At 52.0% G+C, this 14,879-nt stretch overlaps 1 protein-coding gene across 1 annotated transcript in view; it reads left to right on the top strand.

Annotated features, from left to right (window-relative positions):
• Positions 1 to 3,325: 3,325 nt before the first annotated feature.
• The window catches only part of LOC105036179 (polyadenylation and cleavage factor homolog 4), a 30,474-nt gene continuing 18,920 nt past the window's right edge, over positions 3,326 to 14,879 (top strand). Inside the window, 2 exon segments of the mRNA XM_073250489.1 lie at positions 3,326 to 3,649; positions 3,652 to 3,911. Of these exon segments, the coding sequence (XP_073106590.1) occupies positions 3,541 to 3,649; positions 3,652 to 3,911 (369 nt within the window). The 5' untranslated portion in view covers positions 3,326 to 3,540.

Raw genomic sequence — 14,879 nt, 5'->3', positions numbered from 1 at the left:
CATTGTGTCTGTGATACATCCTTTGAGTTAGTAGGAATGTAAATTCATATTTTCAAGAGTTGAAAATTTAAGGCATGAATTTACATAACTAACTCATAAACAGCTCCTGACCATTGGATCATCACGAGGATGGTGATCGATCCGAAAGGTTGGTGTACGATCGCTTCCTTAGGATAGATGTGTCTTGAGTCTACGGTGTGGAGATACTGAAGCGAGAGTATAGGTATTCATTGAGAATGAGAGTACTGAGTGTGACCACTTTGAGCAGTCATAAAGAAGTCTACCTTCTCGTCAATGACTAGCTCGATGCTGTAGTTGTATGTCTAGTTCTTTGATCTGAGGTGCATCGACAGTTCACCTTGAGTGTGTTATAGTTTGACTACATCATAACTCGATCTCCTAGCCATTCAAAACCCTGAGGTGTATGTTGGCTGTAGCATATTTATTGTAGGAACTAGATCGCACCAAGATGGGATCTATCAACCTCGGTAGATGAGAGTAGTCCTATGATAATTGAAAGATCGAGTCCTTAAGCCCATGGCCATGGCAGAGTGAAATAATGAAAAAGAGTTTTTCATTAAAGTTTTACATCGGACTCAGATCGATCGATTAACTCATATGACTGATGTTGGATTTGACGAGTTCACCTTAACCCTAATTCAGTCGGGACTCATGATAGAGGAACTCAATCACACAGGTAGCTACACCGAGAGATTCATCTTCAGTTCTGATGGATTGCCACCACATACTGCTAGGTGTCACTGGTAGATTTTGGGAGCAATTAGAATGATATTGATGATCGATCATTCTAATTGTCTGAATCAGAAGAGTTCTGGTCCATCGAAAGGAGTTTTGATGATGTCGATGATGAGATCATGACATGTCTCATTACCATACAGAATTGAACCTAACTGGATCATACAAATAAGGGTTAGGATCTGGATGTCATCAATTGGGCTAATCAATTGATTTAGATAAGATCCAATTAGGTTCAAGAAATTATGCTAGCATATGATTGAGCCTAACTTTCTCCTCGTGTAATCTTTTCTGTCTTTACTGAGCCAAATGTGATTTGACTCATCCAGAGAACCTTAGAAAGGTTTCTCTCAGTCTAAATAAAGCTTGTCCAGCTCAGAAAAGGTTTGTCTTAATTCATGAGATGAATTTAAGATAATACCTGCTAATTCCTAGCACCTACCAATTTTATTTTAGGACATCTGTCAAAAGTTGACATATGGGTCTTAAATTGAAGAGGGCTCATTAGAGGATTTTTATAGAGTGTCCACAAGCCAAGCCACATCAAATTGGGCACCATAATCAGATTATGGTGTGAGCCCAATTAGATTAAAGCGGGCGCCCCAAGTGGATAAGGATTGGAGAGTCTTGATCAATTTAAACTCTTGGGTGCCACCTCTATTTATGCTTATCCAATGTTGGTGCCATCTTTTGGAGATAAGGTGGGGTTCTTATCTGATATGATCAGATGACATCACTCCATCAATCAAAATTTTTTCAAAATTTATTGAAATTTTTTGATTGATTGAATGATGTGGCACTGCGCAGCATACAGGGTCTATATAAACCCTACTGTGCCTAAGGTTTTGAGGTAGAAGTTGTTTTATACACAAAACCCAATAGCTGCCATCCCCTCCTCTCTTCTCCATGTCCTCCCTGCTCTCCTTCCTCCCCTCTTCACATCCAAAGAGTTGGACGTCCATCTGGCAAAGATCCAAGGCATGGTGATGCCTGGAACAGAATGCTGCAGGACTTCTTCGACAGGCTACTGCTCCAACTTCAGGAAGACTTTTGAAGATCTTCCTAATCAGATTTAGATATGATTTTTGGAGCATAGATTTGTGAGGAGAAGACGTTCTAGGTCCTGTCTGAGTGGATACCGATAGAGGCCATCTGCTTGTGTGGCTACATCAAAACCTCGGGCTGTGCAGAGATCATCTACAGGATAATCAGATTACCCTTGAGATATTTCTTCTTTCATCATAGTTTAGATTTAATTTTAGATTTGAAATATCAGATAATAAGATTAGATCTAGAGATTTAGATCTGAAATATATGTAGGATAAAAAATTTTTAAATTTATTCCGTCCCAGATTTGGTGAAATCTGGAAGATCCTACGAGAAAAAGTGATTTTCCTCCTTCAGGTGACTCAGCTTATTTGCTTCTGAACTCCTGGTTTGGTGGTGGGTTCATTGATCGGCCACTGGTGGAGATGGCATCGCTATTCCCTAGTTGCAACTATGAGCACTAGTTCATCGTCATGGACAAGCCTAGTGGTGAGGGGGCCACCAAGAAGGGGCTCTTCCAAGGTTGCTATGCCGAGTCGTCATTCTTCCACGGCTTCTCCGGAAGGCATCTCCCTTGGCACAACATCTCTGGGATGGGCTATGAGTACTACCACTGGCCGCTACCCGACCTAGGTGGAGGGACAACCTCGAGGAGGGACTCTGCCATGTACAGGGCGGCAAGCTCACCGAAGTGCTATGTGGTGGAGTCAGTCCTAATGGAGCAAGAGTAAGAGTGAAAACAAATCAGTTAAACAGGTTGAATCGAATTGGATTGGGGTAGGTTAACAAATTATCTATTCATCAAATAGGTTAAATAAATTAGGTCGGATTATCTATTTATTAAAAGTGACAGATTCAGATCGTAGATTCTGACCCTTTTAATAAATAGATCGGGTTTAGATTTATCAATTTTTCAGCCAACCCATATTGATCCGATCCGATTGCCCTGGTCATATATTAGTTTCTCCCTCCATGATGGCTCTTTCCTTGTTCGTTGTTACTACACTAAAAATAACAACCTTCGTTTTGTTTTTGGTTGATTAGTTAATTTTCATTCTTCTCTTCCTCCTATCATCTCTGCTCCTCTTTTCAACCTGTCATCTTATTTTTTCAAACTAGTCGAAGACCTGCGCATTGCATGGGGCCGGATATATGAAAATAAATTTTTCAGATATTGTTGTCTTATTTTTAATTATTCAAATACAACAATAAATAAGAAAGAATAATTTCACATCTTATATATAAGGAGGAAGCATCGTGCATCTATTAAATAGAAGTTAATATGATTCTTGATGGACTACAAATATTAATAAATAAATAATTTTTGAATTTTCAATTAAAAAAATTAAATAAATAATTTAAAATTAGTGACAATAAATATAAAAAAAAATATAATTTTAGGTGATACAATAAAATTCAGAAACTGAATTAGCAACAATTCAATACTTCCCTACCAAATATTATTTTACATATATATATATATATATATATATATATATATATAAAATATAGATATGTACGAAACCTGATGTCTTTCACAGCCTTCCAAAGTCTCCCCCCTTCTCTCTCTTCGAGCGCGTTCCTCATTCTCTGCGAGGACCTCTCTCGAAATTATTTAGGGTTTCCCTTCGTTTCTAATTTCTGTATCCTTTGGTATCCATCTCGGATCCCGGAGATCTCGCCGCTGAGCTCCCGCGAGAATAAGCGTTAGGGTTCCGGGATTTCTCCGCGGGGCCCATGGTGATGGAGAGCTCCCGCAGATCCTTGATGGACCGCTCCCGAGAGCCGGGCTTGAAGAGACCTCGATTGGTGGAGGAGGACCGCGGCGTCGCCAGCCGAGACCGCCCGTTCCCCCGCTGAGGGCTGGCGGCCAGGCGCTGCCTTCGAGCGTGAGGGCTGGCGGTGAGAGGGAGAGGGACGCAAGGGAGGAAATGATCAGGGGAGGATCGAATCAGCAGCAGCAAGAGCTCGTGGCACAGTACAAGACGGCGCTGGCCGAACTGACGTTCAATTCGAAACCTATTATTACGAATTTAACAATCATAGCCGGAGAGAATCTGCACGCTGCCAAGGGAATCGTTTCCACCATCTGCGCCAATGTTCTAGAGGTGATCTGATTTGCTCGAACTCATGAAAATTTAAGATATATTCTTTCATCGTTCTCGGTGAAACGCATTAAACCAAAAAAAAAGCAATCTTGGATACTTCTATATTTACCTTAGTACATAATTTTATAGGGCAAAGAGCTAAATATTGAAATCAAACCGAAGTTTGCCTACATATGCAGTGGGGAAATTTATGGTTTTTAGGTTTTTAATCTCAGGGATGCTGGTACCTGTTTTGTACTAATATTTTGCCAGTCACTGATGTCACAGACGGAAGCTAGATACTTGCATTTCACATTCACATTCGTTGCCTACTGATTTGTCAGCTTATAGACATGCTACTTTCAAGGTGGTTGCTTTCTGGACCGAACTATGTTCAGTGCCTTTGTGACAGTGCTGTAGCGTAGAGGTTTCATTTGGTTTGCTGTCTAGACTAGTAGATTAAGGGAACACTAAGCCACAAGTCTAGCAATCTCATTTTAATGAGGATGTGCTTTTATAGATGAATAGAAGAACATTCTCTTTGTACGTGCACTTTAGGGCAACATGCAGTTTCTAACACTCAAGCTTTTATAAACTATGTAAGTTTTGAGAAGTGTTGCTGTGTGTAACCAAAAAAAAGGTGGTACTGTGAGGTAGAAATTGAATGAGATTTGTACTGTTGTGTATTTTGAGGCATGGAAAATCTATTGATGTGTTTGGAGTAATTTAGATGTAAGGTTTCTCGAAAGTCTTTTTTATTCAGCTTGGCCTAATAAGATTGTTTTCGTTTATTGTATTTTCATCGTCTTTGTTTCTTGAATATGGTTACGGACCTGTTCTTTTGGTCATAGGGTTCATCAATTTATCTGATTAATAATGTCAAGAATCCTTTCAGTTCATTTGAAGGTCATTCTTTCTATAGTTTTCTTATTTTCTTCATTCTTTCTATAAATTTTCTTATTCTCTTCAATTTGCTCATAATTTTTTATATTCTTTCTTTCAATGCTCAGCAACTGTACTTAATGGAATTTATTACACATGCAGTCAAGTATTTAAAAGCAGCTGCAGTACATGGGTGGCTGGAGTTTTGCATGTCACTTATGTGACATGAGGGTGTGTACGCGGGTATATGTTAGTTGGTATTTTGGAAAAAAAATAAAATGAATTGATCAAATAAATAAAAATAAGTAAAGATTTTGAAATATATAATTTAAAGTTCAAAAAAAAAAAAAAAGAAAAGAACTCATATAACACAGCCATTGTTATTTAAGTTCGTATCTTGTTATAGTATGATCTGCTAACCCAAAAAAAATCATAACAATAGCCCCTACGAACTATGTTTAAATTTTCAAGTATGCCAATGCATGAACAATCATGCAATTATTGTATGAAGAACAGTCAAAGTACATGCTAAAAGGAGGTGTTGGGTATAAAATACCCTCAGCCGAAGTTCTTGGCGGGATCGATCCTTACAAGTCTCTTCCGACTTTCGACTACTATTGGTGAACTCCCGTCGCTCCGTCCACAACTTCTGCTGCAAGGAAGACTCCGCCCGGACTCCTACGGGAGCCGGGCCCGTCCACAACTTCTGTTGCAAAGAAGACTCCGCCCGAGCTCCTACGGGAGCCGGGCTCCGTCCACAACTTCTGCTGCAAAGAAGACTCCGCCCGGACTCCTACGGGAGCCGGGCTCTGTCCACAACTTCTACTGCAAGGAAGACTCCGTCCGGACTCCTACGGGAGCTGGGCTCCGTCCATAACTTCTGCTACAAGGAAGACTCCGCCCGGGCTCCTACGGGAGCCGGGCTCCGTCCACAACTTCTGCTGCAAGGAAGACTCCGTCCGGACTCCTACGGGAGCCGGGCTCCGTCCACAACTTCTGCTGCAAGGAAGACTCCGTCCGGAAGCCGGGCTCCGTCCACAACTTCTGCTGCAAGGAGGACTCCGTCCGGACTCCTACGGGAGCCGGGATCCGTCCACAACTTCTGCTGCAAGGAAGACTCCGCCCGGACTCCTACGGGAGCCGGGCTCCGTCCACAACTTCTGCTGCAAGGAGGACTCCGCCCGGCTCCCGTCGGACTCCTACGGGAGCCGGGCTCCGTCCACAACTTCTGCTGCAAGGAGGACTCCGCTCGGACTCCTACGGGAGTCGGGCTCCGTCCACAACTTCTGCTGCAAGGAAGACTCCGTCCGGACTCCTACGGGAGCCGGGCTCCGTCCACAACTTCTGCTGCAAAGAAGACTCCGTCCGGACTCCTATGGGAGCCGGGCTCCGTCCACAACTTCTGCTGCAAGGAGGACTCCGCCCGGACTCCTACGGGAGCCGGGCTCCGTCCACAACTTCTGCTGCAAGGAAGACTCCGCCCGGACTCCTACGGGAGCCGGGCTCCGTCCACAACTTCTGCTGCAAGGAAGACTCCGTCCGGACTCCTACGGGAGCCGGACTCCGTCCACAACTTCTACTGCAAAGAAGACTCCGTCCACAACTTCTACTACAAGGAAGACTCTACCCGGACTCCTGCGGGAGCCGGGCTCCGTCCACAACTTCTGCTGCAAGGAAGATTCCGCCCGGACTCCTACGGGAGTCGGGCTCCGTCCACAACTTCTGCTGCAAGGAAGACTCCGTCCGGACTCCTACGGGAGCCGGGCTCCGTCCACAACTCCTACTGCAAGGAAGACTCCGTCCGGACTCCTACGAGAGTCAGACTCTGTCTTCTATTCCGACTGCGGGAAGACCTCGCCCAAACTCCTACGGGTACCGGACCTCGCTACCGACTCCAACCGAACTTCGGTCGACAAGTCTGGACCCTGCGTAGCTCCATTACCCCCTGACAGGCCACAGTAACGGACAACACTGCTCCACTCCCTGCGGCGGACCCTGCGTAGCTCCATTACTCCCTGACAGGCCGTATTAACGGTCAGAATTCTGCTCCACTCCCTGCGGCGGATTCTGTGCGATTCCACCACTCCCTGACGAGTCACGACAGCGGGCGCCGCTCCACTCCCCATAACTGATTCCACGTGGCGAGCCACGGTGATAGCCACGATCCCGCTCCACTACCCTCCGCAATAAATTCCTCCTGACTCTGGGTGGCCCACGACCAGACGGTTTCAGGCGTCACTATCAATTTGTTGCCCCCTCCGTCTATAAAAGGGGAATCCCAGATACGTTATCCTATAAGCTCTCGTTTTTATCTAGAAATTCTGCTAAAATTTTCGTTCGAGCACTCCATTCTTGTTGAGGCAGAGAACTGACTTGAGCGTCGGAGGATCTTGCCGGAGCAACCCCACCTCCGGTTTAGACTTCTTTTGCAGGTCCTGGCGGCGACCGCGACTCCCTCGACTCCAGCTTCTCCGGCGCAAGCGGATTTTTGCACCAACAGGATTGGCGCTAGAGGAAGGGGCTGTGTCTTCGCAGTATCTTTGTTCTTAAAGGAGCGCTCAACGGGACCGCCCCCGGGCATTTCTTCCGGCGTCCCCTCCTCCTTTCTCCACTCGGTCCTCGCTTGATGCCTCCCCGCAAGGCGTCCACACGACGATCCACGACCTCCGCGGCCAGATCTCAGGCTCCGGCCTCACCTCCTGTTTCCCAACCTCCTCCTCCTCCGGCGACGGCGGTCGGCGCGGAGCAGTTTGATCTGCTAGCGCAGCAGGTCAGAGGCCTCACTGAAGCTGTGCAAGCTATGCAGCAGCAGCAGCCGCAGGCATCAGTGCGCCTGGAAAGGGTGTCGCCGGAACACCAGAATCCGGCGGCGGGGCGGGCCACTTGGGCCAACCGTCCCGTCTTTCCTGGGAAAACGAACCCGAGGGTGGAGAGCCCTCAATCGGATCACGACTCCATCCCTGGAAGATCCCTGTCCCCATTCTGCCAGAGGACCCTCGAGACTCGAAGTCGAGAGGATCTCCTAGACCGGAGGCTCTAAGAGATGAACCGGCGGATTGAAGAACTCCGCCATGCACCCCCTGCTTATGGTGAAGATATTTGGACTGACCCTCCCTTTTCTCAAATGATCATGTAGGAACTGATCCCACCTAACTTCAAGCTCCCCCAGTTCGAAAGCTACGACGGGACTTCGAATCCGGTTGATCATCTGGAAGCCTTCCGGACGATGATGCTGCTTCATGGCGCTCCCGACGCCATTCTATGCCGAGCCTTCCCATCCACCTTGAAGGGAGCGGCGAGAAACTGGTACTCGGCTCTGAAGTCGGTACCATCTTTTCCTTCGATCAGATGAGCCACCAATTCGTGGCCCATTTTGTCAGCAGCCGGCGCCTCCGGAAGGGTTCGGAGTCCCTCATTAATATCAAGCAGAGGGAAGGGGAGTCCATTCGGGCCTACATCAACCGTTTCAACGTCGCGGCGTTGGAGGTCCGGAACTTGGAGCAATCAGTCGCAATGGCCGCTCTGAAGGGCGGCCTTCAGAAGAATGACCTTTTGTTCTCCCTGGAGAAGAAGTACCCCAGGGATTTTGCTGATTTGTTGGCTCGGGCTGAAGGGTACGCCCGAGCGGAAGAAGCCTTCAAAATGAAGGATGAGGAGACCGCGAGAGAGCGGTAGGCGGGAGACTCGAGTAAGCCCGCAGTCGAAAAAGGGTCGAGGGAAGCTCGGCCGCATTCTCGATCCCCTCCTGGGCACAAGCGTGCCCATACTCCGCCCCGGGTACGCAGGCAGAGGAGTCCGGATCGCGGGGTTTGGCGGGGTTCTCCACCGGGAAGGTTCCGCAACTACGCCCCCCTCAATGCCTCGAAGACCCAGGTACTGATGGAGGTCAGGGAGCACCCTAGGCCAGAGAGGATGCGCACACATCCCGGGAAGTGCAACCCCAACAAGTTCTGTCTCTACCACCACGACCACGGCCACGACACGGAGGAATGCATCCAGCTCCGAGACGAGATCGAGGAGCTCATCCGTCGAGATCGACTCGACAGGTTCATCCGACGCCGGCCCGAGGGCAGAGAAGATCGGCCAAGGGCCCTGCCGCAACCTGAGCCGCCAAGGAGGGAGGAGCAGCCCGGAGATCGGCCTCCAATCGGGACCATCGACTCCATCGTCGGAGGGCCTCAAGGAGGAGCAGACCTTCCACAACCATGGAACCCAGGAAACCTGTAAATGTATCGCTTACGATTTCGCCTTGAATCTAAATTCCTTTCGACTTGGCATGCTCCTCCCATTTGGCATGGATTTGTCACGACTGGGTATAACCCCTTCAAACAATTAAAGCAAAGTTATGTTAGGAGCGGGAGGAGAACCTCATCCTAACATAACTAAAATGAAAGTCCGATTATCTTGAGATCGGATGGGAGGAGAGGCCTTACAACGTCCTAATGTGCCCCCACAGCCATGTCAGGAACAGGAGGAGAACCTCGTCCTGACATGAGCAAAGTCAAAGGCTCGGTTCTTTTAGACCGGACGGGGGGAGAGGCCTTACAATACCCTAATGTGCCCCCACAGCCATGTCAGGAACAGGAGGAGAATCTCGTCCTGACATGAGCAAAGTCAAAGGCCCGGTTCTTTTAGACCGGATGGGGGGAGAGGCCTTACAACGCCCTAATGTGCCCCCACAGCCATGTCAGGAACAGGAGGAGAACCTCGTCCTGACATGAGCAAAGTCGAAGGCCCGGTTCCCTTTAGACCGGATGGGGGGAGAGGCCCTACAACGCCCGTACGTGCCCCCACAGCCCTGTTAGGGACAGGAGGAGAACCTCGCCCTAACTCGAGCAAAGTCGAAGGCCCAGTTCCCTTTAGACCGGATGGGGGGAGAGGCCCTACAACGCCCGTACGCGCCCCCACAGCCCTGTTAGGGACAGGAGGAGAACCTCGCCCTAACTCGAGCAAAGTCGAAGGCCCGGTTCCCTTTAGACCGGATGGGGGGAGAGGCCCTACAACGCCCGTACGCGCCCCCACAGCCCTGTTAGGGACAGGAGGAGAACCTCGCCCTAACTTGAGCAAAGTCGAAGGCCCGGTTTCCTTTAGACCGGATGAGGGGAGAGGCCCTACAACGTCCATACGCGCCTCCACAGTCCTGTTAGGGACAGAAGGAGAACCTCGTCCTAACTCGAGCAAAGTCGAAGGCCCGGCTCTCTTTAGGCGGAAGGTGGGAAGGGCCCAGCAACGCCATATGTACGCCCACGGCCGCGCTAGAAACAAGAGGAGGACCTCGTCCTAACCAGAGCTGAAACCTGTTACGACAGGAATGGGAGAAGAACCTCGTCCCGGCGTCAATTAAAAGTTCGGTCGTTCAAAGACCAGAAGAGAAAAATGGGGGGGACTTTCCCAGCGGCCCCCTCGCAATAAAACTCCGTCCGGACTCCTACGGGAGCGGGCTCCATCCACAACTTTAACTGCTGGAAAGCTCTGTCCGGACTCCTACGGGAGCCGGACTTCGCACCTGACTCTAATTGCAGGAAGACTCCGCCGGACTCCTACGGGAGCCGGGCTCCGTCACCAACTTCAACTGCTGGTAAGCTCCGTCCGGACTCCTACGGGAGCCAGGTTCCGTTACCAACTTCAACTGCTGGAAAGCTCCGTCGGACTCCTACGGGAGCCGGACTTCGCACCTGACTCTAATTGCAGGAAGACTCCGCCCGGACTCCTACGGGAGCCGGGTTCCGTCACCAACTTCAACTGCTGGAAAGCTCCGTCCGGACTCCTACGGGAGCCGGACTTCGCACCTGACTCTAATTGCAGGAAGACTCCGTCCGGACTCCTACGGGAGCCGGGCTCCGTCACCAACTTCAACTGCTGGTAAGCTCCATTCGAACCCCTACGGGAGCCGGGTTCTGTCACCAACTTCAACTGCTGGAAAGCTCCGTCCGGACTCCTACGGGAGCCGGATTTCGCACCTGACTCTAATTGCAGGAAGACTCCGCCCGGACTCCTACGGGAGACGGGCTCCGTCACCAACTTCAACTGCTGGAAAGCTCCGTCCGGACTCCTACGGGAGTCGGACTTCGCACCTGACTCTAATTGCAGGGAGACTCCGTCCGGACTCCCACGGGAGCCGAACTACGCCCCGACTTCGCCTACGGGAGCCGAACTCCCGTAGCCTCCCCAAAAGCGGAGGAAAAATTCCAAGCGAAAAAAAAAGGAGAGGAGGGGAAGGGAATACAACAATAACAACGGCAAAAGAAAAGTTCGGCAGACAACGATTCGACGCAAAGTACGGACAAGGTAACAAAATCATCTCCTCATTTTTCGACTAACAAGATGTACGTTACAAGATCCGGAGGGCCGGAAAAGAATACATTATTACAGGGCTCGAGCACACGGCTTGGAAGGGATACGCCGGAGGCCACTTCAAGCTGCAAACTTCTCTTCCCGTTTCTGTCCTTCCCAGCCGTGTTTTTCAGTGCGTGTGACAAGCCTATCGGCTCTCGCCCCCGCCTTGTTCCGCTCCACCTCCGAAATCCCAACCCTAGGGGGAAAAGGATGGGATAGATTTCAGGGGGCAGTAAGGGCAACGGCAGCGGCGACGAAGACCTGTTTCAAGAAGAACCGGAGTTACCTCGGAGGCAGCAATGGTGCCAGAGATATGCGCCATCACCGAATGCTCCGTGACAACCGCCGTCCAAAGTGTTCCGGCAAGGTCGGCATGTGCTACTTCCACCGTCCCCGCAACAAGTTTTACTGCCCCACCGTCGGCGCCGACCGCTTCTGGTCCCTCGGCCCCGACGACATCAAGGATCCCGCCACAGCTTGTGACGATAGCTCTGCCCTCTTGACCGGTGTTGCTCCATCTTGCTACTCCAAAATTCTCAGGCAGAACGCTTCACCAGCGGTCTCCGTTATTAAACCCCTGTTGTTGAAGGAATTCTCCCTCGAGCCCCTTTGAAGCGACGGGGACCTTCAGCGGCCGTTCGATGACCGGAGAACTCGCAGACTGCTGTTCTCCTCCTTGCCCTCCTCCGAGCCCGTGGCATCCTCTTGAGGATGGCCTCTGGGGCGGAGGCTCTGGCGGGGGAACCCCTTAGAGAGGAATCGGGGGGCTGGAGACGGCAGAGAGACGGCAAAGACCGGCGTGGAGGACGCTCGGAGTTGGCAGGGGCACCGATGGAGTGGCTGAGTAGCTAAGCTCCCAGACGAAAGAAAGGTGTCGTCCTTCAGGCGAAGTAAAGCCCCCGAAGGAAGGGTGGGGGGTTTAAATAGGCAGCGGATCTTAGCGCAATTATGGTGGCGAGTGTCCCTAGACCAACCGGTGCTCACCACGTGTCCCGCGTGTCCACTCGCCGCTACCGAGGGTTGACTGTTCGCAAACTTTCATGGCGCGACGCTTGGGATCACGTCCCGGTGGGAGTTCCGAAAAGACTCTTCAGGTTGCCCTAATCGGAAAAAGGGCTCTGGCATGCGTGCATTAAATACCGACATATCCGAGGACGGTTGCGCGCGGACGTCAGGGGGAGAATTTCGGCTGCGACAACCTCTCTGTACTTTCATTTGAAATTCAAACTCGGAAGTGGGGGGACTGGTGTTGGGTATAAAATACCCTCGGCCGAAGTTCTTGGCGGGATCGACCCTCGCAAGTCTCTTCCGACTTTCGACTACTGTTGGTGAACTCTCGTCGCTCCGTCCACAACTTCTGCTGCAAGGAAGACTCCGCCCGGACTCCTACGGGAGCTGGGCTCCGTCCACAACTTCTGCTGCAAGGAAGACTCCGTCCGGACTCCTATGGGAGCCGGGCTCCGTCCACAACTCTGCTGCAAGGAAGACTCCGCCCGGACTCCTACGGGAGCCGGGCTCCGTCCACAATTTCTGCTGCAAGGAAGACTCCGCCCGGACTCCTACGGAAGCCGGGCTCCGTCCATAACTTCTGCTGCAAGGAAGACTCCGCTCGGGCTCCTACGGGAGCTGGACGGAGGAGCCGGGCTCCGTCCACAACTTCTGCTGCAAGGAAGACTCCGCCCGGACTCCTACGGGAGCCGGGCTCCGTCCACAACTTCTACTACAAGGAAGACTCCGCCCGGACTCCTACGGGAGCTGGGCTCCGTCCACAACTTCTGCTGCAAGGAGGACTCCGCCCGGACTCCTACGGGAGCCGGGCTCCGTCCACAACTTCTGCTGCAAGGAAGACTCCGCCCGGGCTCCTACGGGAGCCGGGCTCTGTCCACAACTTCTGCTGCAAGGACTCCGCCCGGACTCCTACGGGAGCCAGGCTCCGTCCACAACTTCTGCTGCAAGGAAGACTCCGCCCGGACTCCTACGGGAGCCGGGTTCCGTCCACAACTTCTGCTGCAAGGAAGACTCCGTCCGGACTCCTACGGGAGCCGGGCTCCGTCCACAACTTCTGCTGCAAGGAAGACTCCGCCCGGACTCCTACGGGAGTCGGGCTCCGTCCACAACTTCTGCTACAAGGAGGACTCCGCCCGGACTCCTACGCGAGCTGGGCTCGGTCCACAACTTCTGCTGCAAGGAAGACTCCACCCGGACTCCTACGGGAGCCGGGCTCCATCCACAACTTCTGCTGCAAGGAAGACTCCGCCCGGGCTCCTACGGGAGTCGGGCTCCGTCCACAACTTCTGCTGCAAGGAAGACTCCGTCTGGACTCCTACGGGAGCCGGGCTCCGTCCACAACTTCTACTACAAGGAAGACTCCGCCCGGACTCCTACGGGAGCTGGGCTCTGTCCGCAACTTCTGCTGCAAGGAGGACTCCGCCCGGACTCCTACGGGAGTCGGGCTCCGTCCGCAACTTTTGCTGCAAGGAAGACTCCGTCCGGACTCCTACGGGAGCCGGGCTCCGTCCCCAACTTCTACTGCAAGGAACACTCCGCTCGGACTCCTACGGGAGCCGGGCTCCGTCCACAACTTCTGCTGCAAGGAAGACTCCATCCGGACTCCTACGGGAGTCGGGCTCCGTCCACAACTTCTGCTGCAAGAAAGACCCCGTCCGGACTCCTACGGGAGCCGGGCTCCGTCCACAACTTCTGCTGCAAGGAAGACTCCGCCCGAGCTCCTACGGGAGCCGGGCTCCGTCCACAACTTCTAATACAAGGAAGACTCCGCCCGGACTCCTACGGGAGCCGGGCTCCGTCCACAACTTCTGCTGCAAGGAAGACTCCGCCCGGACTCCTGCGGGAGCTGGGCTCCGTCCACAACTTCTGCTGCAAGGAAGACTCGCCCGGACTCCTCGGGAGCCGGTCTCCGTCCACAACTTCTGCTGCAAGGAAGACTCCGCCCGGACTCCTAAGGGAGCCGGGCTCCGTCCACAACTTCTGCTGCAAGGAAGACTCCGCCCGGGCTCCTACGGGAGCCGGGCTCCGTCCACAACTCCTACTGCAAGGAAGACTCCGCCCGACTCCTACGAGAGTCAGACTCCGTCTTCTATTCCGACTGGGGAAGACCTCGCCCAAACTCCTACGGGTACCGGACCTCGCTACCGACTCCAACCGAACTTCGGTCGACAAGTCTGGACCCTGCGTAGCTCCATTACCCCTGACAGGCCACAGTAACGGACAACACTGCTCCACTCCCTGCGGCGGATCCTGCGTAGCTCCATTACTCCCTGACAGGCCGTATTAACGGCCACGATTCTGCTCCACTCTCTGCGGCGGATTCTGTGCGATTCCACCACTCCCTGACGAGTCACGACAGCGGGCGCCGCTCCACTCCCCGTAACTGATTCCACGTGGCGAGCCACGGCGATAGCCACGATCCCGCTCCACTACCCTCCGCAATAAATTTCTCCTGACTCTGGGCAGCCCACGACCAGACGGTTTCAGGCGTCACTATCAATTTGTTGCCCCCTCCGTCTATAAAAGGAGAACCCCAGATACGTTATCCTATAAGCTCTCGTTTTTACCTAGAAACTCTGCTAAAATTTCTATTCGAGCACTCCATTCTTGTTGAGGCAGAGAACTGACTTGAATGTCGGAGGGTCTTGCCGGAGCAACCCCACCTCCGGTTTAGACTTCTTTTGCAGGTCCCGGCGGCGACCGCGACTCCCTCGACTCCAGCTTCTCCGGCGCAAGCGGATTTTTGCACCAACAGGATGCATG

This window comes from Elaeis guineensis, unplaced genomic scaffold, assembly GCF_000442705.2.
Source record: "Elaeis guineensis isolate ETL-2024a unplaced genomic scaffold, EG11 Super_Scaffold_1000045, whole genome shotgun sequence".
NCBI classification, from domain to species: domain Eukaryota; kingdom Viridiplantae; phylum Streptophyta; class Magnoliopsida; order Arecales; family Arecaceae; genus Elaeis; species Elaeis guineensis.
The sequence above is the reverse complement of the archived record's forward strand: the minus strand, read 5'-3'. Positions and strand labels throughout refer to the sequence as shown.